The sequence below is a fragment of the Lepisosteus platostomus genome, chromosome 11 (assembly GCF_059453375.1).
Source record: "Lepisosteus platostomus isolate fLepPlt1 chromosome 11, fLepPlt1.hap1, whole genome shotgun sequence".
NCBI classification, from domain to species: Eukaryota; Metazoa; Chordata; class Actinopteri; order Semionotiformes; family Lepisosteidae; genus Lepisosteus; species Lepisosteus platostomus.
The window spans coordinates 9,821,267-9,843,849 of NC_142621.1; the positions used below are offsets into that span (position 1 = coordinate 9,821,267).

Here is a 22,583-nt window from a genome sequence, read left to right on the forward strand (position 1 = left end):
AAAAAGCAAATAGATAAGACCAAACAAATCAACTCCGCAAAAAAAATGACCCTAAAGCTCATTAGACTTTATTGCTGAGGTATTGTCCCAATCACCCAGAGAGTGCATCTAAAAATATTAGGAAAATACTATTGAAAAGGGCAGGGTGCAATACGTTTATCTGAACACTTTATCCAGAAGGTGAAGTCTTAAAAACTTTAAACCATAGATTTCAGTTATATTTTTAGATTGTTTAACCTGTTCATTCTGTGAAATATAAATATTGTATGTATATATTTAATACATCAACATTTCAACACACAAATCTGTGTACACCGCCATCAGTAAAAGAAAAACTTTAAACTCAAAAATGAGATTAACCTCACGGTAGCCGATTTTTCTGAATACCAAACTTTGCTTTTGTCCATTACAACATTTTGAAACTTTTTAGTTTCTTAAGACTCACTGATCACAGCAAATAGGATGAACCATATAATTTACAACTCACTGACTCACTTTGGAGGCTGTGCGAAATTAGAGAAATCATAGCACCTGGATACCTTCCTGGTTAGACAGCATTTCAGAGCCAAACTGCAGAACGACTCGACAGCAGGAGGAAGTTTATTCCTTACATGATAAATGGACATTTATGTTCTTAAGATTTCAGTTATATTTTTTTTATCTTATGTCGCATCATCCAGGTGGATGTTGCACATTGGTGGTGGTGGAGGGGAGTCCCCATTACCTGTAAAGCGCTTTGAGTGGAGTGTCCAGAAAAGCGCTATATAAGTGTAAGCAATTATTATTATTATTATTAAGAAATCTGGGTAACAACTGTATGCCATTCGTACATAAAAACTGAAAAACAAATGCCCCAGAATAATAAGTGACCGATCAAATTGTATTGATTCACAGGTTAATAAATGACTAAAGGTATATCACCTTGATGTTTTAAATGTTGGTAAGAGAGAGTAAGGAAAAAGTAGATGAACCTTCACTTAGTTTCCTCAGAGTTAAATAACCTTACATCTAATCCCCCTGAATTATAAGCAAGTGGAAGTTGTTTTATATTAGGCTAAAACGCCTGCTCTCATTTAACATTATGCTCATGCTTATTGGACTCATTTGGTTGTTTCTTTTTAGTCCCACAGCCAGTATTCTTCATACTGGGAAAAGCACTGTATTAATTTCCCTTGAATTCAAAGTAACCATTCAGATCTACACTGCTTGTCTTTGGTTATAGGAAGGAAACCAGAGCATCTGGAAAAAAACTGGCATGAAAACTGTGTGAACATGCCAACTCAAAGCACACAGGCATCCCAAGATGTAATCTAACCCAGGACCCTAGAGCTGTGAGGCAGCAATGCTGGCCACAATTCCACCTTCAAATGAAAATTTGAAAATGCAACCTTTAAACTTCCCCAGAAATACAAAGGAATCAGTCATTTACATTTTTTAATGAAAATGTACAGTTCAAATTACAGTATTTCAGACCCAAGTGCATGCCATTAAGTAGTGCATTCTGATGTTACCATTGTCCTATAAAAAAAAAACCTATTAATTTTATAAAGGTAAATATATCTTAATTTTTACATTTCAAAATTGCCTTGTGATGATTACAATATGCTGAACTGAGGTTCACATTTAGAAAACACTTAACGGAATAGGATTAAAGGAAAACGTTCTGGTAAGACAAGTTAGAAGGTCCCAACCTGTGCTTCGTAAATCTAACTCATAGAAGGAACTGTAAGGGCAATATATTTTTTAATGACTAAGATCTTACTTAACCTCAGTTTTCCTGTATCTTAATTGTTATTAATGCTTCTCTACATATTGCCTGGAAGTTCTGTACTAATTACAGTTAAACAAAATATACAATTATTAGCAACATACTACAGATTAATTTGACTTCCAGATTTTTACATACAGCATCATGAAAACTGACAAAAGTTACAAATTATTAAAAACAATTATTATTTTGACTTATTTTTAGTGCAGTGTTACTTGAGATCTTTAGACAGAGCATATTTGCTTATTGCTGTTTTTTTATGATCCGAACTCCACAGTATCTGCAGTGATGGGCTTGAAATCATAGTTTCCCCTTCCATCCATGCGCAGGTAAAACTGTCACAGGAAAAGAAAATATCTTCAGAACCTTCTGCAATAGCTCTCAGAATAATCAAATAAACATTATTTTTGGGCAAGCAAAACACCCATACATTTCCTCATTTTCTGTAAAAAACATTCCTATTAACAGATGACTTTTTTAGTTTTATGTTGTGTTAAGAATAGAAAAGGATATCAATTTAGATTTAAAATCTAATATTTTAAGTGCTCAATACTGGCAGGTGTGAACTTATTATCAATATTCTTCTGTACACAGGGATCATTTATATGGATACTTTTTATGCTAAACACAAATTTAAGCAAACTGTAAATAGATTATATTTTCTCTTTGTAGGAACATAGTTTTCATTAAGAATTTAACTTTAATGATTTAATGTTTTACCTCATGATGTTTCCAGAGGGACTTTCTGTGAGAGACTGTGAACAAGGTAATGCCAACCTGAAAGTTAGGAGAAAAAACATTTTTTAACTAGTACTGTATTGTATTTACATCCATTAAACTAGTTTATAGGAAATCGAAAATCTGACTGTTAAAATAACATGATCCAGGTATCCCCAGAAACCATTCTAGGCTGTTATTTCATAAAACTAGTGTACACTAAAGGTATCAATCAGTGGCACGTTATTACCTTTCTGCAGTGGCTGTAGATGTAATCTTCCACATCAACGCTTACAGCACTAGTACACTCGTCCAAGATGGCAAACTGAGGCTTGTGATAAAATAATCGGGCCATCTGGGGAAAAAAACATATTGATAAAGAAGACTTATAAACTAACATGCTATATAAGCATGCATAAGCATGCATGTATCTTGAACTAAAGAGCAGTGGAACACATTTAAAAAGCTAGTCACAAAAATACCTTATTCTCTCAAAATTGTGCAATGTGTCTTATGTGATGATTACCTTAGAATTTTCTTTAAATTAGATTATACTATTATCTACCCAGTTTGGAATCGCTTATTTTTAAGACTGAGTTTTACAGCTACAGTACAACTACTTTGCTGTACAAGAAAATGAGAACCTGCCGACATAACTTTCTGACACCTATCTGCAGGAGTCATTTGCTTCTTTGTCATACAGCCAGTTTCCCAGTTCTACCCCATGGGTGTCTCATGACACAATAAAGCCCTGAACCAGTGATATCCGGCCATTTGGCTCAATAAGTTAATTCTCCTACTCACCCTTTCTGGTCGAATACCTTATCTCTGGAGAACACTGTCTTGCATGCTTTTGCAAGGAATCGTATATGTTATATTGTTGTACATTTTAGAAAGAGAACATACTATAGAGCTACATAACTTACAGCCATCCTCTGCTTCTCTCCTCCACTGAGAACATCCATCCAATCCTGCACAGTGTCCCAGCATCCCTCCCTGTCAAGGATGTGTCCCAGCTGGACATTGTCCAGATATTCCTTCAATACCTGCACAGCACACACAGAGGAGACAAACAAACAAACCGGTACAATAAATCAATACATCACGTTTTCAAATCACTCATTCATCCATACATCGTACTTATAAAGAAAATTCTTACAGAAGGTATGAAATGGTTTAAAACACAAAAAAGCAAGCTGATTGTCAATTCAACTATAGATTAAATACAATTATTGAAAGTTTTAACTACAATGACCTTGTCCTACAGTTTCAGATTTTTTAGAACTGTACAGAACATTTCAGTACAAATTCACAGCCAAGCAGGGAGACGTAGCAAGTTTAATTTTGAAATATCTAGGCAAGTGCCATATGGCATCATGCCACTCAACAGCAAACAGTGCAGTTTCACTGAAGAACATCGTTGTCCATATTTCTGCTATCTGATAGCCAGTCCTTTAGGGATCCAGTACCTGATCAGAAATCCCTTTCTGTTTCTGGTCTTCTTGGGTGTCTGGATAGATCACCTGATCTCGTAGTGTGCCAAGGGTCATGTATGGCCTCTATAACAGTAAAGACTAGTTGTAAATTCTGACGTACAGTACATATTCAGGATAAATACACTGATAACCATATTTGCATTTAGTGTCTTTTGTAGTTAACAGCATATTGCAATACGAACTAAAACCTAATTTCAAACATAGCTCCCCAAAGTAGCTCAAGACAATACTTAATAATGATCAACAAACTAAAAAATAAACTGCATTTTAAATAAGATTAATCTTGCTTGACAGAGGCTTGGAGGGATACAAAACTTTCGATAGGCTACTACAGAAATGGTTTTTACCTGTGGAACATAAAAAAGCTTCCCCCTTTCAGGTTTGGTGAGGCGCCCACCAAACAAAGGCCACAGCTAGGAAAAACAGCAAGATTTTGATATTATTAATCCATACACAATGCTATACAGTGATGTACACCTAACCCAGTTAAGTCTGGATTATTAAAACCGAACCTTTTAACGTATTACAATACTTACTTCTCCAAGAACACGGAAAAGTGAGCTCTTGCCACAACCATTGGGACCACAGACCAAAACATTTGTTCCGGATCTTACCTTTATAAAAAATGCAATAATTAATAATAATTCTGAACTTAATACTGAATGTTACAGTAAGCATAAATAGCTTCAATCCTGCAAACTTTATTATGTGAAGTATTTACAGACAGAACTGTCTCTCTTTTGTGATGTTTTTAAAAATGTGAAATATCACTCCTTAGAACACTAAATTTAAGACAATGGATTATGCTTTTTTAATTATTTTCTTTAGCTTTGCACATTTACTGAGGAAATAAAATACAGGCCTTTTGACATCTGATATACACTGCTCAGGTCATACTGAATTAGTATACTTTTTTTTATTTAAAAAGAAACAATAAAACATGTATAAAGAACAGAAACAAACATTCACACCTCAAAGGACAGGTCTCGGATCAGAATATCTCCATTAGGTGTTGCTAATGGTGTATGATCAAACCTAAAACACACATAGTCACACAACTTTACTTTGAATCTATTTTTCTAGATAACCAAAAAAGTTCTTGCATGGTAATACATTATTCTTAAATACTCAGTAAGTCGGTGAACAATCTGCCTGGGAAAAATGAAAGTTTGAAATAAAGCTATATCTCTACTGGCAATCCACATGAATAATTAGTGTCATTAATGCTGTTTTCCTTTTCAAGAACACAAGTGGAAATTAAAGGGAAATGCTTTTAGAAATGAAAGTAGTAGGCTCAAATTAGTAGTAGGTTCTATTACTGAGGCCAATTCTGTGGGATGTTCGAAGAAATGGATATATGAAACCATGTATCAATTAATGAACTAACCAATGAGCAAGATCAACTGAATAACTCTTTCATTTATAACCCTTCTCGTATTTGGCTACAATTAGCTCAATAAAATTAACTGAAATGCCTGGAGTACAGGTTTAACATTGGCAATAAAATTGACTTCAGACAAAACAAAAATCAACAAATTAAACTCGCTGTTTGATTTGATCTGGAGACTTACTTTATAATCTTGTCAACGTTGATTATCTCTCCGCTACCAGGAATCAGGGGGATTTTTTGCAAGCCTTCTGATTCTGTTGAAGTAAACATTTGAAATTGGTAGCTTTCACATCTTCTTTCACTACAACACAGCACTGAAATCCTTGAAATAAGTGTAACTGAAAAAAGTCTCAGTAATTAATTGTGATGTGTTACAACAAGCTACAGAGTATTACAAAACATATTACATTTCTTATGCCATGAGCCAGATTTACTTTTAGCCATCTTATTTGTGGTTGCTTACATGAATTATTTGAAAAGTCAAACCACCGAACAGTTGCCATAGAGAAAGAAAATTACAAGACGCACTGTAGTTGCATGGGTGTGTTGTGTAATTGTTTGGACTTCTATTGTATCACACACACTTGCCTTTGTCTTGAGAAACCATTGTTCGCTCATATTTGCCCGAATTCAGGTCCTTGAGAACCTTCATTAATTCCGTGATGCGAGCTGTAAACCTTAGAAACAAATCATGTGACAAGAATATTACCAATGCTAAAGAAGTTAAATAATACTTTTATTTATTAGGATTTGATGTGTAAAATACATTAACTTGATCTGAAGTACAAAGTCATAAAATTTAATTAAACATTAACTTCAATTGCTTTTTGCAATTTTTTGGAACGTCATAAGGTTCTGACAAAAACTTCAGTGTGGAGAGACAAACTTAATTACCCTGATAATCTTGTCATCTCTCTTCCAGCGAGGACAATCCTACCAAGAGCCTGGGACAACCGCAGCAACATTCGACCACTCTGATAGTAGTCCTTTAGAAACAAAATCAGTAGACAAATAAATGGATTATTCCTTCAACAGGATTGAGAAGATACAGAAATTTGAATGTTGGCATCTCGTTTTCCACCACAGGAAAAGTGCAGGGGATTCATATTCCCATTCAACCTTATTGGTACAGTATATACTTACACACTAGTATTGTATGTATACATTGCAATAACACTGCTTACTGGTATTTTTATTGACAATTTATCAAGTGGAATGAAATAAGCATTTTTTTCTAAACCAACTGAACAGTTACTTACCAGCTAACAGCTACCCTGCAACTCACAACTGGCAACCCACTGAGGCTAAGCAGATGTGAGCTTGGCCAGTACCTGGAAGGGAGACCTCCTGGGAAAGCTAAGGTTGCTGCTGGAAGAGGTGTTAGTGGGACCAATAGGAAGTGCTCATCCTGCAGTATGTGTGGGTCCTATGCTCCACTATAGTAATGGGGACACTATACTGCAAAAAGGTGCCGTCCTTCATACGAGACGTAAAACTGAAATCCTGGTTCACTGTGGTCATTAAAAAGGCCCGGGCATGTCATAAAATGAGTAGCAGTATTACCCCTGCGTCCTGGCCAAACTTCCCCCTGGCCCTTACCAATCATGGCCTCCTAATAATCCCCATCTATGAATTGGCTTCTTCACTCTGCTCTTCTCCCCACTGATAGCTGGTGTGTGGTGAGCGTACTGGTACACTTTAGTTGCCATCGCATCATCCAGGTGTGGGCTATGCATTGATGAAGGTGGAGTGGAGTTCCTATTACTTGTAAAGCACTTTAAGTGGAGTGTCTAGAAATGCACTATATACTGTAAATGTAAGGAATTATTATTAAGTGCATTTCTCTCCTTTTACAATGAAGGAAATGGTCAGGCAAGTTTGCTGGAAGCTCTCACCTCCAGGAGTTCTGCATGGTTGCTGTTCAGGTGGCGAGGATGGGACAGAGTGAGGAATGGCCGGCTCACCACTAGGTAACCAACCACTGTAGCAAGATCTAAACAGGAACAAACTCGTCAACAACAGAACAAATGCTGTCGGTGTCAGGAAAAAGAAGGATCATTATGCTTCTGCAAATAACATAAACCAGATTACATCTCTCACATAACTAATCTGTCAAATCCCAGTCCTGGAGAGTTCCAATCCTCTAAATCTTAAAGGTGACCTAAAATCACTTGTCAGCTACTGATCAATTAAACAAAGTCACAGGCACCAGCTTTTCAAAATGATTGATCATGTTCATCGTTAAATGTGCTCTCATTAACAAAACATTTCTTGAGAATGTGTTACTTTTTACAATGTGGAACTTCCTAGTGAGGCCTTCAGAGCTCTTCACTGTCCAGTTAAACAAAATCTCTGTTAATACTGAGCACGGAAATGCTGTAGTTTAGTTTTATCTTTTGCATATTTTGCTAGAGGTTTTGTAGTGACAGGCTGATCGCACTTTCTAAACCTTTCTATTGCATGATGCCATGTGTTGAATCCATTCTCAATAAATGCTCACAAATCAACTGAATAATAATGAATTAACAGTCAATGGAGTAGACTGTGGAATCTGGGATAAGATGGAATCATTACTGCAGTAATTGTTAATGTATAATGTTATAGTAATCTCTGAAAATATACAAGATAAAAATGCATTCACCCCTGCATCAACAATTAAAATATTAGGGGTGCTTGAACACACATACAGTAGCATCTAAGGAGATGGTGCCTATGGCACAAGTAACACTATTAAAGCAATTCTTGCTCATGCAGAATAAAGTGTCTTCTAAGCTTTGCTTTGCATGACCTCTAAATCACTTAATTTAACCAATCAACTGCTTAATTCTTACATTTAAATATGCTATTTAATCTGAGGTAGACAATTTAATGGCTACTTAGAAAACTAGACTAGACTGAATCTTACCAAGACCACAAAGAAGTAGACACCTCTGCTCTGACTGTTTCATACACTGCAGTACATGATGTTAATTAGACACTTTTTTCCAAATTATAACACAAAATAGACATTTCTAGACTCACTGCAATAATAAAATTCTCAGAAAATACTTTACTTACACTTAGCAATTATGCTGTCTACAAACCCCATAGAGAAACGGAAGAAGATGAAGTTGTGCAAGTGATCAACCTAGAAATGAAACAAAAGCCGCTGGTATTTACACTTTAAAAAACACCAACAACACACATACTGTATAAAAACATGTTCATTTTGGTTATACTTTAATTTAGTTTTTAATCAATTACGAATGCCATAATGCATAACATTCAAATATCTATTCTGTGCAATTTTCTACAAATACAATGATCATTTTTGAGGCAGTATGGTGGCCTCAGAGATCCTGGGTCCTGACTTTTATATTGAAACTGTTACACGCATGTGTAGACCTTCTTTAAGTAGTTCTACGTGTGCTCCAGTTTCCTCCTACCTTAGACACACTGGCTAGATTAGCAAATGTCTCCACACTGCTTGTGTGTGAATTATGTGAAAGAATGGATTTCCATCCAGGTTGTAGCCTTTCCTTGTGTCCTATACTTCCAAAATGGCTATGGATGATCAAACCCATACCGGGAGCTTCTGATAATGGATGGAAAATACTGCTTTTTGTTTTTCAGTCGATCAGAGGTGATAAAAATGTTAGGTCAATAAAAACGGATTACTTTTTTAAAAGACTCAAACAACTGCAATGGTGTTGTCCACCCGCATGTTACTGCTGATGGAGTTTTCTTACCAGTTTCTGGAAGGTTGTATGTATCGTTTGTTTTTCTCTTCTGTTCCCATTGTAGAAGGCAATCTCTTCACTGCAAGGTAAAAATAAAACATGCCGTTTATGCAATACCGTGATCACAACACAGTCTCTGATCCAAGCTGGTACAGTATGCACTTAACGGAGTTTCTGTACCAACCTGTTTGTGATGAGTCGAGAGTTGACATATCTGTATTCTCCTTCATATCTCTGCTCTGTCACTGTCATTTTCCCAATTGGTCTTCTTAACCGTGTTAGAATGAGCCCGGAAACTATAAGGTAAGCCATCATGCTAGCAGGCCCCTAAAAACAAACATTATGAGCAGAAGTATCGAAATGTGAAGGCAGAACTAGAACGGTTTGAAAGTATTCATTTAATATGGGGAGAAAAATGTATAACATATCAAAATGCCTTTTACTCATTAATTTCCCTAAGCATATCAATGCTGCAATATGTCAACAAAAGTGGAATTTTAAGGACTAACCTGTGCACCTATTGCACTTGTCAGCTTGAAGATGTACAAGCATATGTCAAGTAAAGGCTGAAAGACAAATTGCATGACAGTTAAGAAGTATTTCATTTGTACTGCACAGAATATAAAAATGTGACAAAAACACTTCCTTAGTTATCTTTATAAAAAGCACATTAACACACCAGGGTGATCTGTGCTAAAAAAACTCAAGAGATGAGAAAGAAGACTTTACCTTGCTTAAGTTGGAATACAAATCCACAACACTGTTGCAGAACCGCTCCACATCTTGGGTTAGCAGCTGATCTGCATTGGCTATCCTGTTGTCTAGGTTACCCATTTTGTAGTAGGTATACCCTCTGTTCAAAACACAGGGAAAATAAGGATTATGCCATTGTTTCTAGATGGAGTCATACGGCATCCTTACATTTATAACCTTTCTTCTGTCTTTAACATTTCAAAACTGGGTAACTGACAGTAGGTTATTCATAAACATATAGTCTGTTTTACAGATATACCATAAGTTAACCATAGTGGGAAAGGCTGTTCTGCCTTTTTAGAAATTCATAATTAGGTGTCATGGTAGTTTTATGTCTATGACAGAAGTCAATACTCTCAAAACATCCTTTTCCCCTTATATGTTCTTTTATTCTGTTGCATAGGACTGATGTGTTGTTGTTTTACATGATATTTGCAATATCTTGTTGTGTCAGCACAGTATTGTAGTGATATTTGTCATTTAAATTTCCCACAGTAGGTACAAGTGAACTTGACTCATATTTTTAAGGTTATTGTCAGAGATAGAGTATATATTTTGGATATTTCTGATCTGATTTGATTATCAGATTCATAATATTGCTTTAATATTGTAATTTCTAATTTTTACAGATGCAACAGTGGTACTAAATGGCACCTCTGTTTCTGTGTATAAAACGAACATCATCCACGTGTACCACTGTGTTGCTGTAATGCACTGCTAAGTACTGCTTAAACAGATGCCTTTTCTTTAATTAAAATATGAGGGTAGCTGTAATCTCCCTACAGTCTTTATTTATTAATCCTTTAACTCACATTCTTCAAACCAACTTGGCCAATTATGACCATGTCCATGCCAAATGTGCCTTCTCTCTTTAAGAGATGCTTCTGATAGGTCTTTTGCAGAAAATAATTTTTTGAGTGGAAAATTTGGTCTTCCTTTGCTTTTCTGTCACATCAATGTGAATTTCACAGCTCATTTTGTTTGCATGTAGTCTTCTATTGCCGACTTAAAACTTCTTGGTACTTTTCTGCAACATTTAATGCACACATATGACATGACCATTATGTCATTTATCCTAATTGTGGTTTTACAGATGAGGAAAAAAGTACATCACTGTCTTAATGGAGTGACATGGACTGTCTTGTTATGAATAGACCCTAAGTGGCTTACTCAGAAAATTCCCCCAGAAATTACCATCAAAACTTACTTTAGGTACTCATCGTAGAGGTGTCTGGTGAGCCTTACACGAATTCGGAGTTTGAGCTCATTGAGACCCAGCTTCAGAAAATTATTTATCAGCGATATCTGAAAGCATCAGGAACAAAAAAAGCTTGTTAGGATTTTAACTCCAAATCCTGCAAGGAATGGCAATTCACTCAATTTTTCTCACAAGAAAAAGAGGTGCAAAATACTGTTAGGTTTGTCTAATAACAATTCATATAATAATAGTGAAAATTTGACCTTTATGCATACTGATGAATATTATGAATTATGAGCTTAAACACAGTAAGCAAATAAGCACCATTGCGTGACTTGTTTAACAACAAGAGCTACTTACAGGACATACTGACACACAACATGCAGCAAAATTGTAATAATACTACCTACTTAATAATGCATGTAATATTTATTAAGAACTATATGGTGTAAGGATGTTTCATATTCTGCAGGGTTACATCAACACTTCCATGCCCTAAGTACTAATATTACTTCCTGGATCTTATATTCAAGTCATCTGGTTTTATATACAAATATATAATAAATTATAGAGAGTACTGGGGAAAAATTCAAACTGACATCCTTCTGTTATTTAAAGTTGCAGTATGGGGGATCATTGTGTATTTTATAAAAATTAAATACCTATTTATTTTAAACATATCTGGAGTAAGATGTATTATAAAATATATCTGATTTAGCATTCTGGTTTGATTAAAAATTAAGCTTTTAAAATTTAAATTTAAATGCAAAACAACACAACAAAGGAGGTAGGAAAAAACTACACTAATAAACTCAATTCTCCTCACACAGGATTAAAGATGAAAGTTATTGCGTTTGGCTCATACCAAAGATAAGCAAAATTTTAATGAAGAGTCTAAAAAGGAGTAGCAAAATAACTTACAAGTGGCATCACTTTGATAAAGTTGAACAAGTACTTCTTGAAATCTTTTGTTGTGCGACCGATAATTGCACTGCAAACCACAACATGCATAAAAACATTGTAAACAATCGACAAAAGTAAAAAGCAGTGGAACAAACACAGTCAAGGATGTATTTCGGCCTTTTTCTCACTTAGGATAAAAAAGGCTTCTACTTATGTTGGTCTTTTTTCATTCAGTGACACAAACTGGAAAAACCAGTCAAGTTTACATTAAGCGGCAGGTCTTATTAAGACTGTGTGGTAATTGTAGTGTTAGTTCTTGTAGACAATAATTATCACTAAATCTTGACTAGCGAATGGTAAAGGGACAGTAAACCCATGATATAAAAGCTTTAACGAAGACAGAATATGACACTTGGATTCAGCCTGTACTACTTCGTATGTAATTCTGTTGAATTCAAGAAATATACTCGAAGAATGTGACATGTCATTGTTAAATGTTAATCATAACAATCTTTATTTGCTCAAACCTGACATAGTACATACAGTATATTTGCCCGCAATAGTACAATACAGAAATGAGCAAATAAGTATTCACTAAAAGGATATTTAGTGGTGAACAATAATGCATTGGAATAATTTAAGCCTCAGATGTTTTCTGCTGTTATGAAAGTACTGTAAGAGCCATTTGACTTTGACTAAGACTTTTAAAATGCTTCATGTGTGGTCCTTGTCTTTGACTGGTGATGTCACAATTGGCTAACATGGCAGCTCCCATTAGCTTATTCTGGCACTATTCTTAACATCTATCAATGACCTTTACAATACAGTATTCTTTTTAATTTCCCTCTTGGGATTTTTTCCAAATGCACCTGTACCTCAGCATACTTTGGTTTTACAGTAGTATTAAATCTTGGGCCCCTTTTTTGTCTCATAAACCCAAACCCCTCTTTTTTGCATCAACTCTCCAGCTCCTCGTTAAATCACCCCATTTTTGCTAACTGTCGTAATTGGCTTGCATTTGTGGCACCTAAAAATGTCCTGAAAGGATAACTGTGGATGTTTTGCTTCTGCATTTGTAAGCTACATTTGTATTTGCCTTGCAGAATTGTCAGCCTTCTTTTTTCCCCAATGTCATCTGCACCAACATGGACCATGACAACAGGACCCATCCCAGCTCAAGCTATAAGCTTGCCCACTTGTTCAGGAGAGTCATCCCAGACTCCCTATTGTTTGTGTACTAATAACTCTAATACCTAACTTAGCAAATATAACTACCTCCCTTTTATAGGAGGAGTGGCCTACTGGGTATCTTGTGGCCAACAGTCTTTTCTCTCTGGCTCCCAGTTTCCAGATCCGTCTCCCATAACGGCTTGAAGTGGTTTGGTACAGCTGGACCTAGGACCCCACCCTTGTGCAGGAAGACCCTCTTTCCTGTGGCTGGGGCTTACAGTCCCTCAGTTATCTCTCCTGGACTGGTCTGAAACCTCCTACCCCTTCTCAGAAATGTGCTTGATCTCCCTATAGAGAGTTATGACAACAGTGCTAAATTTGTGTTTCAGCAGAGACCAGAAAGACAGGTCTGCCCTGAAGACATGAAGTCTGTCTGGACATCACAGATTTACCATCCCTTTAAAATAGATATGAAACTGAATTCATGCTAGTGAGGGACTGCCAAATTATGCCATTTTGTTAATCTGATTTAGTTTTACACGATAACTGTGGGATTAAATCAACATTTTGGCCCACTCAACAATGCAAATTACAAGTCTAGTACTTGATGACGATTTTTTGCAACAAAAACAGCGGTAATGAAATACTGGTCTTGTAATTTGTGTCTGGCAAGCAGTGGGTGCTATGTTTTATGACAAATTTGTGGAATTTTCACTTTGTTCTTAAACAAGAATATTCAATATACATTAAAATGACATCCTCATAAAAAAAGTTCCAACATCAAATGTACATACAGTATATGGCTCGGGATATGAGCTGCAGCACAATTATTAATGTGAATGCCTTTTGATGCTTTAATTAATAAAGCCACATGGAATATAAAGAATTTACCGGCGGTACAGCAGCAATAAACCAATAAAAGTGCTTCTTGAATAACTTGATATCTCTGCTAATGATACCACTGTAGGGGATTAAAGAAATAATACTGTCAGAGCAAAACCAAAAATGTAATAAAATTAGCTTTTATTGGTATCCATGTAAAGTAATCCATGATATACATCAGTTCAAACTTCAATTTGCATGAAATATGTATTTCAAAGAATCATAGTAATGAGTTTTATTTACTGAAAAAATAATTATAAATCATATTCCATTAAAAGCATATAACTTTGTACTGAAATTCCAAGAACACAGATGATTAAACTATAAAATATTTAACAGGACGACTCAGAGCATATGCCCCCAGTTAATTTTCTCATGTTTTCTACTCTGATGTGAAAAACTTTGATTGGGTAACCACATTTCCTGGAATATAGCTTAAAAATGGTTCAGAGAAAAAAATGGATTAATTCATTCTTCATTCTTACTACTCATCGATAAAGTATCTTTTCTCATAGGGTCAAGGGGAGGGTGAAATAAATATTCCTTTAGGCAATTCTTCGTTTAGCAAGATTAGGATATCTGGTTTGCATGAATTTAAACGACTATCATGCCTTACAAAAGGGCACAATCTTTTGTATCAGCTGCTTTCCTGCGTGCAGTATTTTCTACTTTCTTGACTATAGATTGTGTGAAAAATTAAATGTTGTCATAAATGAAGCTAAAACTAAAATGTGGTTCTGTTCAATACAACCAGTGATATGACCTTTCAAATATCATGTTATTACTGTACACAGTAAACCGTTTCTCTCTACCACTGCACTCTTCCGATTCTGAGACTTTTCCATGATATACAAAAAAAGAATTAAAGAGCCAAGGATAGGATATTTCAATGTACTATAAAACTCCACCTTTATCATGTCTGCCAACAGAAAAAAGTAAGCCATGTAAATACAGTTCAGGGTCTTTACCTTTCAATCAAGGTGCCATTCTGAATCATCCACACGTCACAATATGTTCGAGCAACAAGCATGACGGCAATAAGCAGCAGGTATCCTGACTGAAGCAAAAGAGTATAAAGTGATTATTGAATTTTGCCACACTCCTGCTCTTTCTGCACACATCCTTAAATGAGTGTAAAAACGTTTATTGTTAGGAACAAAGCTAAGAAGGGCTAGGCTGAAAAACCCCTTCTAATTCATTTGATTGCTGTCCAATATCTGATGTTCACATTTAGTGCTCCAGTGCTTATCACAATGCTCCAATACTCAGCATATTGATCATTTACTGTCTCAAAATGCCAGAGCAGTTTTTAATTCTTCAAATTCTAAATTACCAACATTTTTTATGATTAACAGAAAAAATGACTGACATGTAACGCTATGTAGGCTGTAAGAAATCCCAAGATCTAAGATCAGTCATAATTTATTAGGCTTTGACCCTGTACTTATCAGTGTTTAAACAACGCAGAGAAGTGCAAGATTAGTGTTACACTGTCATTTTAGAGTGCTCTACAGTACCGTTTATCATACTATATACATAGGTACATATTTTACTATGTACTGTATGCATTGTAAAACTTATGAGGAGGTAAAAAAATTAGCAGGATTTTCTCAGAAAATAACTTCTCTTATTTTGATGGTCAGTTGGAGACATAAAAGCACTGGACTGCTCCTCTTTAACATCTCATAACAACCAAGTTGACTTAAGCAATTTTACAAAATGACAAGTGTTCTCTCTAAGACACTGTAAGTCCATATTTGTTATAAATATTCACAGCCACTGCATCCCTGAATACAAAAGTAAGTATACTGTATAAGCCAAAACCTACTGTAATATTTTTGCACTATTCAACTTTTTTTTTACTTTCAGGAACAAAGCAATGCATTTACTGAGTACAGTATGCCATCATCAAAATTAGTGTATTTTCACATGAATTCAATAGACCCCAGCACAAGAAGCAGTGCCAATCCAACATATGTCTAAACAGGATGCTTTTCAATTTAAGGCACTACAACAGTAAGCTTTTTAGGATTTTCTTTCTCTCATTCTAATGTTGAAAGGTGTATCCTATTTTTTCCTCCTTATGTCATTCAAGTCCTCCAAGAAAACATTTACCTCTTACATTTGTTTCTTGGACTTTGAGTAAAACAAAGACAACAATGATTCATGCAGGCGACTCTATGTCAAGATAACTTCATATAGGTCTATAATACATTTAGTGGTCAGCTGACTATGTGTGTAAACATAAGCTTGAGAAATTACTAAACTATTCCAAGATTACTAAACAATATATAATGAATGGGAGTGGCACAGTGGAGCAATACACAGCATTCCTGTCTCGCAACACTGGCCCTGTGTAAATTTCCTGGGGTGCTTTCTGTGTGGAGTTTGCATGTCCTCCTCATATTTGTGTGGGTTTCCTCCCATAGTCCAAAGACATGCTGGCAGGATATTCAGTTTCTATAAAAAAACTGGCCCTGTGTAAATTTGGCCCTGTACAAATTTTTTGTCTGTGTATGGCCAGTGATGGACTGGTATCACATCCAGAGTGTATTTCGCTTTGCGCCCAATGTTTCCCAGTATAGACTCTGAGCCTTGAATTGGACAAGCATTTACTGAAAGCAATGTGATGGTATAATCCAGAAAGGGAGAAATTAGTCAAACTTTCAAGGCCTTAGACACCTCAAATCCAAATTCCTTTTTTATGTGGTAAGAAAGGAAAAAGGCCCACCTCTTTGCAAAATGTTCGGGGCACCATGATCTTCAAAATCCGGTAAAGTCGTGTGAAGAATACCCAATCCACCGCAGCCTTTTCTTTCTTCCCATCTTTCTGTACACATGGAAAGAGTACATGTGGCAGATAAACTAAATTATAAGTACAGACAGACTGCAGAACACCAACAGCTGATACTGAGGCAGAGAAAGATTTAACTATTACAACTCTTGAGCAGACACTCTTATAGGCACAAAAGGCTGTGAGTTTCATTGTTCATCTTTAACACTTTTATTAGGTGTTATCACTTATACTTCAAAGCAAAGATGCACAAGACAGCATTTTAAATTTGTCTCATGGAAGTGGAAAATGTATATTTATGTACATTGCAATGCTAGTAAACTGTCAGTCCAACAGAACATGCTTAAAAAGGAAAACAAAAATCCAGCAGTATGTTAAGTTACAAAATTACTTACATCATTTAATGGCAGCTCTGATGTGCCTTTCTTGCTGTGAAGAAAGACATAACGTTTTATAATTGTACAAATTCAAAATGTTGACATTTATGGACTATGCTATGATTGAATTTTACAAATTGAGGAAACTGTATAATTCAAATTTAAGTATGGTGCCACTTAAACAAAAGTACAGATCAGTTAACCATTTATTATTATCAGTGCAGCAGTTCAGATATAAAGACTAAAATGTAATTATCACAACTTTTAGCCTTTCTATAGGTTACCCAAACAAACCTTCCTGGTTTCTATAAGATAAAGCTAGTCTTCATTTTTAAAGTTGTGTCCAACGTTTTATTTACTGTATAGCAAAATGTTAGACCCCACACAATAATAAAACAGGACTGTCATTTAGATGATATAATTAATACACCTGCTTTACCACATTACCTTGTGGTTATAAATCCAAATACTACTTAATTATGGATGCTCCTAGCATTACAATAAGTCTTTGCAACAGCCAATTTCTAGCTGGACAACAACAAGACAGTTCAGAAATGCAGTGTTAAGTACAGCATGTGTAGTACAATAGGGTCATTGTTATATTACACGCTAGTCTCCTGTAGCTAGGAGTAGGCAAATCCAGTCCAAGAGCGCTGTATTGTTTTCGGTTTGCATATCATCTCAAACTTTAAGAATTTCATTAAAATAAAAACTAAAGAGATAAGAAGTTCAATCGGCGGTGTTTTCCCACGTCTTAACCAGGTGCTATTGAAGCACCTCTAAAATCTCCAGGAAACCCACACGCGAGGGTTGGAGTTGCCTACCTATGCCTTAAAATATAAATACCTCTATTGTTTTTTTAAAAAAAACAGTATTTTCCTCGAAAATGAACTAACACATTCCTGAAATCTGACCAGTAGAGGACACCGGCCCAGCGCGGATCCCTGATCTGAACTGCATCTTGACACAAACCCTGTCTGTGCCCACCTCTCCTGCAATACTGTATCGCACCAAGCCCAAGCCCAATACTCCATGCTCTACATCATGTTTCAGAACCAAAGAACTGATTTTTCACCACAGGCGAACTGCACCTTACCCGATGGATTTGTTAATATTGCGTCTACGCCTGACAAAGTACAACGCGATGACAATTGCACTCGCTATGGAAGAGTTCCTGGCTGTCAAAAATTTACTGACCGCCGCCATGTTTCCAACACAGTGAGAGCCGGTCACAGAGCACAAAGGAGCATGCTGGGATACTGGGAGGGAGCAAAACTAGACGCTCTTGCCTGTGACCAGGGTTAAACCAGATTTACTGAAATTGACCTTGAATAGCATGGCGAATGATTTGAATGGACTTGAATGCATCGCCCTGTTATTTCTACGTGTTGTTAGCATGACCTTGCTATCGCTTCTGTCGACCAGAGCACTAGGTACACGAATTATACTGTACTCAGTAGATCAGGGAAGTCATACGTTACTGTTTAACTACCTTGAAACACTGCGAGGTATGCAGAAAAAAATGTTTTTCTTTTCTTGTGAACATGAAAACAGAAAAAAGATTACTCAAAGGAAGAACCGTAAACTGCCACTTAAAAATTAAGTCACTTTATAAGCTTACAGTATGTATGAAAGGTTGAAAAACAAACTTGGGAAATGTCACCACCTACTGTCGAAGCGAATATTCTGATCTTGAGAACTCCATCTAGTGAGTGAAATACAATTGCATTTGTGGAGAATATATTTTCTTTAAATTATTGCTAAATGTACCTAAAGTGATATCTGCAGAGTTTGTGGAGGCAGCACACAGGTGGGAATTCATTGGCAACTTTAGCAGCTACGCCTTCTAGGCACATATGTATTTTCATTCCCCGAAAAGGGAATCGGTTTGGAAGAAAATCGTGTGAAACGGTAATACAGTGCACATATTTAACACTAGATGGAGCGAAATCCTTTTTAAAGAATAATTCGTTCTGTACAGTACCTCCAATTTTGTACAATTCGTTTTTGCTATTTCTCTTCAGATTGCTATTTTCCATATTTCTCCTATACCATGGAAATTGTGTGTGACCCGTGATTGAGCTCCTCCAAATACTGAGTAAAAAGCTTTTAGTTAATGTATCCTTCCTAATGTTTAGTTATGTCAGTGTATTCTATATAATAATCATTAAGTGAAATCAAATAATGATTAAAATGGAGATGTGGAGTATAGCTAAGGGCACTTTTACTTTCATCTCACTTAAAAAAATGCTCTTCTAAAATATTAAACGAGGCACCGTATAATATTAGTAAATATTTCAAATTCATTCACTGGTAAAAATGCAGTTAAAAATGCCTGAAAGTTATGGAGTGTGTAAGAAACTTTAGGGGGCTCCTAATCACCATGGGCTCAATACCAAAGGATCACGGGGTTCAAATCCCAGATGGCATAATATTGCTGCTGCATCTCTGAACAAAGTACTTCACCCACTATGCCCTGCTTTATAAATAGATACATTGTTGTATCTCATTATACAGATATCTGTATTTGTGTCTATGCCATTGCTTGTAAACATCCCTGACGTACCTAGTAAAACAAAAGGAACAAAAACAATACTTTTTGCTCTTGTTCTATATTTAAAACTGTACTAGAGAGTCCAATGAATTGCAATTAAATACCTTACATAAAGATTGCTTTAACATTGCCAATACTCATCTCATAAGAATCATAATTTCCTTTAAGAATTTCTACAGAACTGCAAATAAATATAAAACTGCACAAATTCTTGACTCATTTCCACTTCTCACATGAACTTTAGGACAGGAAAGCATTTGGTGAGAGATTCTCCGTAGAGCAAACTGCCATATATTATAAGAACTCCAGTACCTCAGGTGATAATCCTTCAGTTATCTTATCTTTGTTACCTGTTCAGCTGGTTTGAAAATAAATCGTCAAAGGTGTTTAGATAGAGATTTGAATGTTATTACACTTCAAAACAATTTTTACAAGCCATCTCATACCATATATAAAACACATCGACAGGAATCAGAAAGTCCAGAATCGCAGCTTTCTATGGAGTTTAGAATTACTGAAATTTCATTTAGAACTATTTAACTGTTGTATTAATACTAAAAGTATTTTCTAAAGCTGTGTATTATTGTATTCACAAAATGCTTGAAAATGTCCGCTTGGTTGCAATACATAACTCTGTTGTTTAAACATGTGCAGCTCCTTAACCATATACAGTATGGTATAAATCCTTTGACATTTAGTTTAAACTGATAATAATGAATATAAACAAGTTTCCCAGCAGTAGATATGTTGTAGATAATTTGACTGCATAGGAATGTCTTATCTCTGCATTTAACCCCTTAAAATCAATCTTTATTGAAGGATATGTTAACAGTTTAAAATCTCATTGCAAAACAATAATGCAGATAGGTATTTGTTACATTTGACTGGGTAAAAATCTAGTGGGAATGTGGTTTAAATGTTTCCTTGTTAGAAAATACATAGCTGATTTCCATTAACCAAAATGTTTTATCGCTCTGCTGTATATTACCAGAAACACAGAAACCCAATTTTTTTCGCTGTTTATCTTTGAGAAGTATCCAAACTTAATCCTGTTGAATTACTGGCTTCCCTTTATTTTGAAGATAAATCTCATCAAGAGCCTACTGTCTTAAACAATAAAGTGCATCTTGTCCATTTATCAGCAGACACTAGCAGTGACTTTTATCCGACGTACACCACTCAGTCCTCGGCGTTTAAGTAAACCGTAATCAATTTTATCTTCAAAAGTTAAAAATCAACTGACAAATGAAATTGAATACCAAATAAATTCAACTAACGGCATTCAGATGAAGAGGTGATTAAGAATGAACTCCTTTATCAGTGCCTTTAATACGTTTAATGTTTTTCACGCAGAAGTCTAACCAACAAATGGAGGTTACCAGCCAATAGATACGACAATTAGGAACAGTTAGGACAATATAAAAATCAAAGAATGATAAAATTAGATTCAAGTCCATTACAGATCTTCAGAGTTTAAGTGACATTAATTTGCTTTATTTTCGGTTCTACAGTTTGGGTCAGGAAACAAGCAGATTCTTTCAAAATGTCATATACCTTTCTGCAACAATGAGAGACAGTGTTTATGAAAAAGGTCCGACTCGGTTTTTTATATTTTTCGTACAGAATTATAAAGAATTGTAACTATTCTTGTAACTATAATTGTAACTATTTAGCTACAGAAATACATTAAGGAATAAACCGAGAAGTCTAAAACATGATACACATCCTATTTTGCTGTGTGCGCATCTTTGTACAGTGTAGGCAGCGACCAGTTTTTTCTAACACCTGTTGTTAGGGGGCGTGAGATGATAAACGTTTTCCTGCCCCTGTTGCCAACGGACCAATCCAAAGTGAGCTCTTGAGTCACGTGAGAGGGGGCGGAGATTTGTTAGTAGAGAGTGAACGGCGGTTCCGAGTTTCAACCCTAAGCAACTACACAAATACTGTAGCGGCAGAGGGGATATTTAAAACAAACGTGTCGGATTTTTGTCGTGTTTGTGGGAATTACGAGAAGTAGTTTTCGCGCTTCTCATAGTGCAATGTTACAGGATTGCAATTCAAGTGAGTAAATCTGAAATATTTTGCATTTAAGAACGGCTGTGATTGAACGCAAGTTGGACCATTTAATAGCGCTGGAGATGATAGCGCATTTGATTAACGCCGGAGATGAAAGGCAAAGCATTCATGTGGTTTTGTGAGAGTCTGTTGGAGTTTTTTGTTTTTAGGTATACTTCTTTCCGCTGATCTCGCTCGGTACTAAGTACTCGTGGCGTTTTGAGTTTTCGTGATAAGACTGCTTGTTTAACTACAGTATGTAACGCGTGTGTTCATAATTTGGTGACTTTACAGGACCAACATCTCTTCACACAAACTCGATGTTGGAACTTTATCGGTGTTAATCGTAAAGAACATCATGTGGCTGGTAAAACATCTTCAGGGCTTTTTAATACAGCTGAAAGAGCATCTAAATCACAGCAAATTTAAAGTGATCTAGTCTGTTATATTCACTTGTCGAATTTGAAAAGTTACAGTGCATTCGCTATATGCAAAAGTTTTGTTTCTGGCATCACATTAGTAACCCTTGGTTTTAAATTAGATTAACCCAATTTGATGATAGATGGTATTTTCTCGGAACAAGAATGGTTTTGGATTCTTGTATGTCGCCCACGATCACTGAAACCATCTACAGACGTATGACTAAGTGCATGAGGCATAAATACAGTTTGTGATACACCAGGCTGACTTCACAGGTTTCTGCCTTTTTCTTTGCGTTATCTTTTGTAAAAGACTGCATCGGCCAATGTTGTCTAGGAATCTGCTGTTTGTTCCGCTTCGTGGGATACTTGACCCTCTTACTGTAAT

At 35.8% G+C, this 22,583-nt stretch overlaps 2 protein-coding genes across 3 annotated transcripts in view; one reads left to right on the forward strand and one right to left on the reverse strand.

Annotated features, from left to right (window-relative positions):
- Positions 1-1,417: 1,417 nt before the first annotated feature.
- On the reverse strand, positions 1,418-18,421 carry abcd3a (ATP binding cassette subfamily D member 3a). 2 transcript variants are annotated; one of them, XM_088598349.1, is made up of 23 exons: positions 18,264-18,421; positions 17,186-17,219; positions 16,728-16,826; positions 14,965-15,053; positions 11,963-12,032; positions 11,051-11,148; positions 9,820-9,943; positions 9,600-9,656; positions 9,275-9,417; positions 9,100-9,169; positions 8,429-8,498; positions 7,267-7,364; positions 6,266-6,357; positions 5,960-6,048; positions 5,553-5,625; positions 4,953-5,016; positions 4,518-4,595; positions 4,329-4,394; positions 3,955-4,044; positions 3,412-3,531; positions 2,736-2,840; positions 2,489-2,545; positions 1,418-2,103 (listed from the first exon to the last, which is right to left on the reverse strand). In XM_088598349.1, the coding sequence occupies exons 1-23, from the start codon at positions 18,371-18,373 to the stop codon at positions 2,026-2,028; spliced, it is 1,974 nt and encodes a 657-aa protein (XP_088454475.1). In that variant the 5' UTR covers positions 18,374-18,421; the 3' UTR covers positions 1,418-2,025. The 2 variants fall into 2 exon arrangements, with proteins under 2 accessions (XP_088454475.1, XP_088454476.1); XM_088598350.1 differs by lacking the exon at positions 11,963-12,032 and adding an exon at positions 14,006-14,075.
- A 3,203-nt stretch (positions 18,422-21,624) lies between these two features.
- Positions 21,625-22,583, forward strand: part of arhgap29a (Rho GTPase activating protein 29a) — a 50,780-nt gene continuing 49,821 nt past the window's right edge. The window contains exon 1 of the mRNA XM_088598345.1: positions 21,625-21,782. The gene's annotated coding sequence lies outside the window, so the exon portion shown is untranslated. The remainder of the gene's footprint in view (positions 21,783-22,583) is intronic.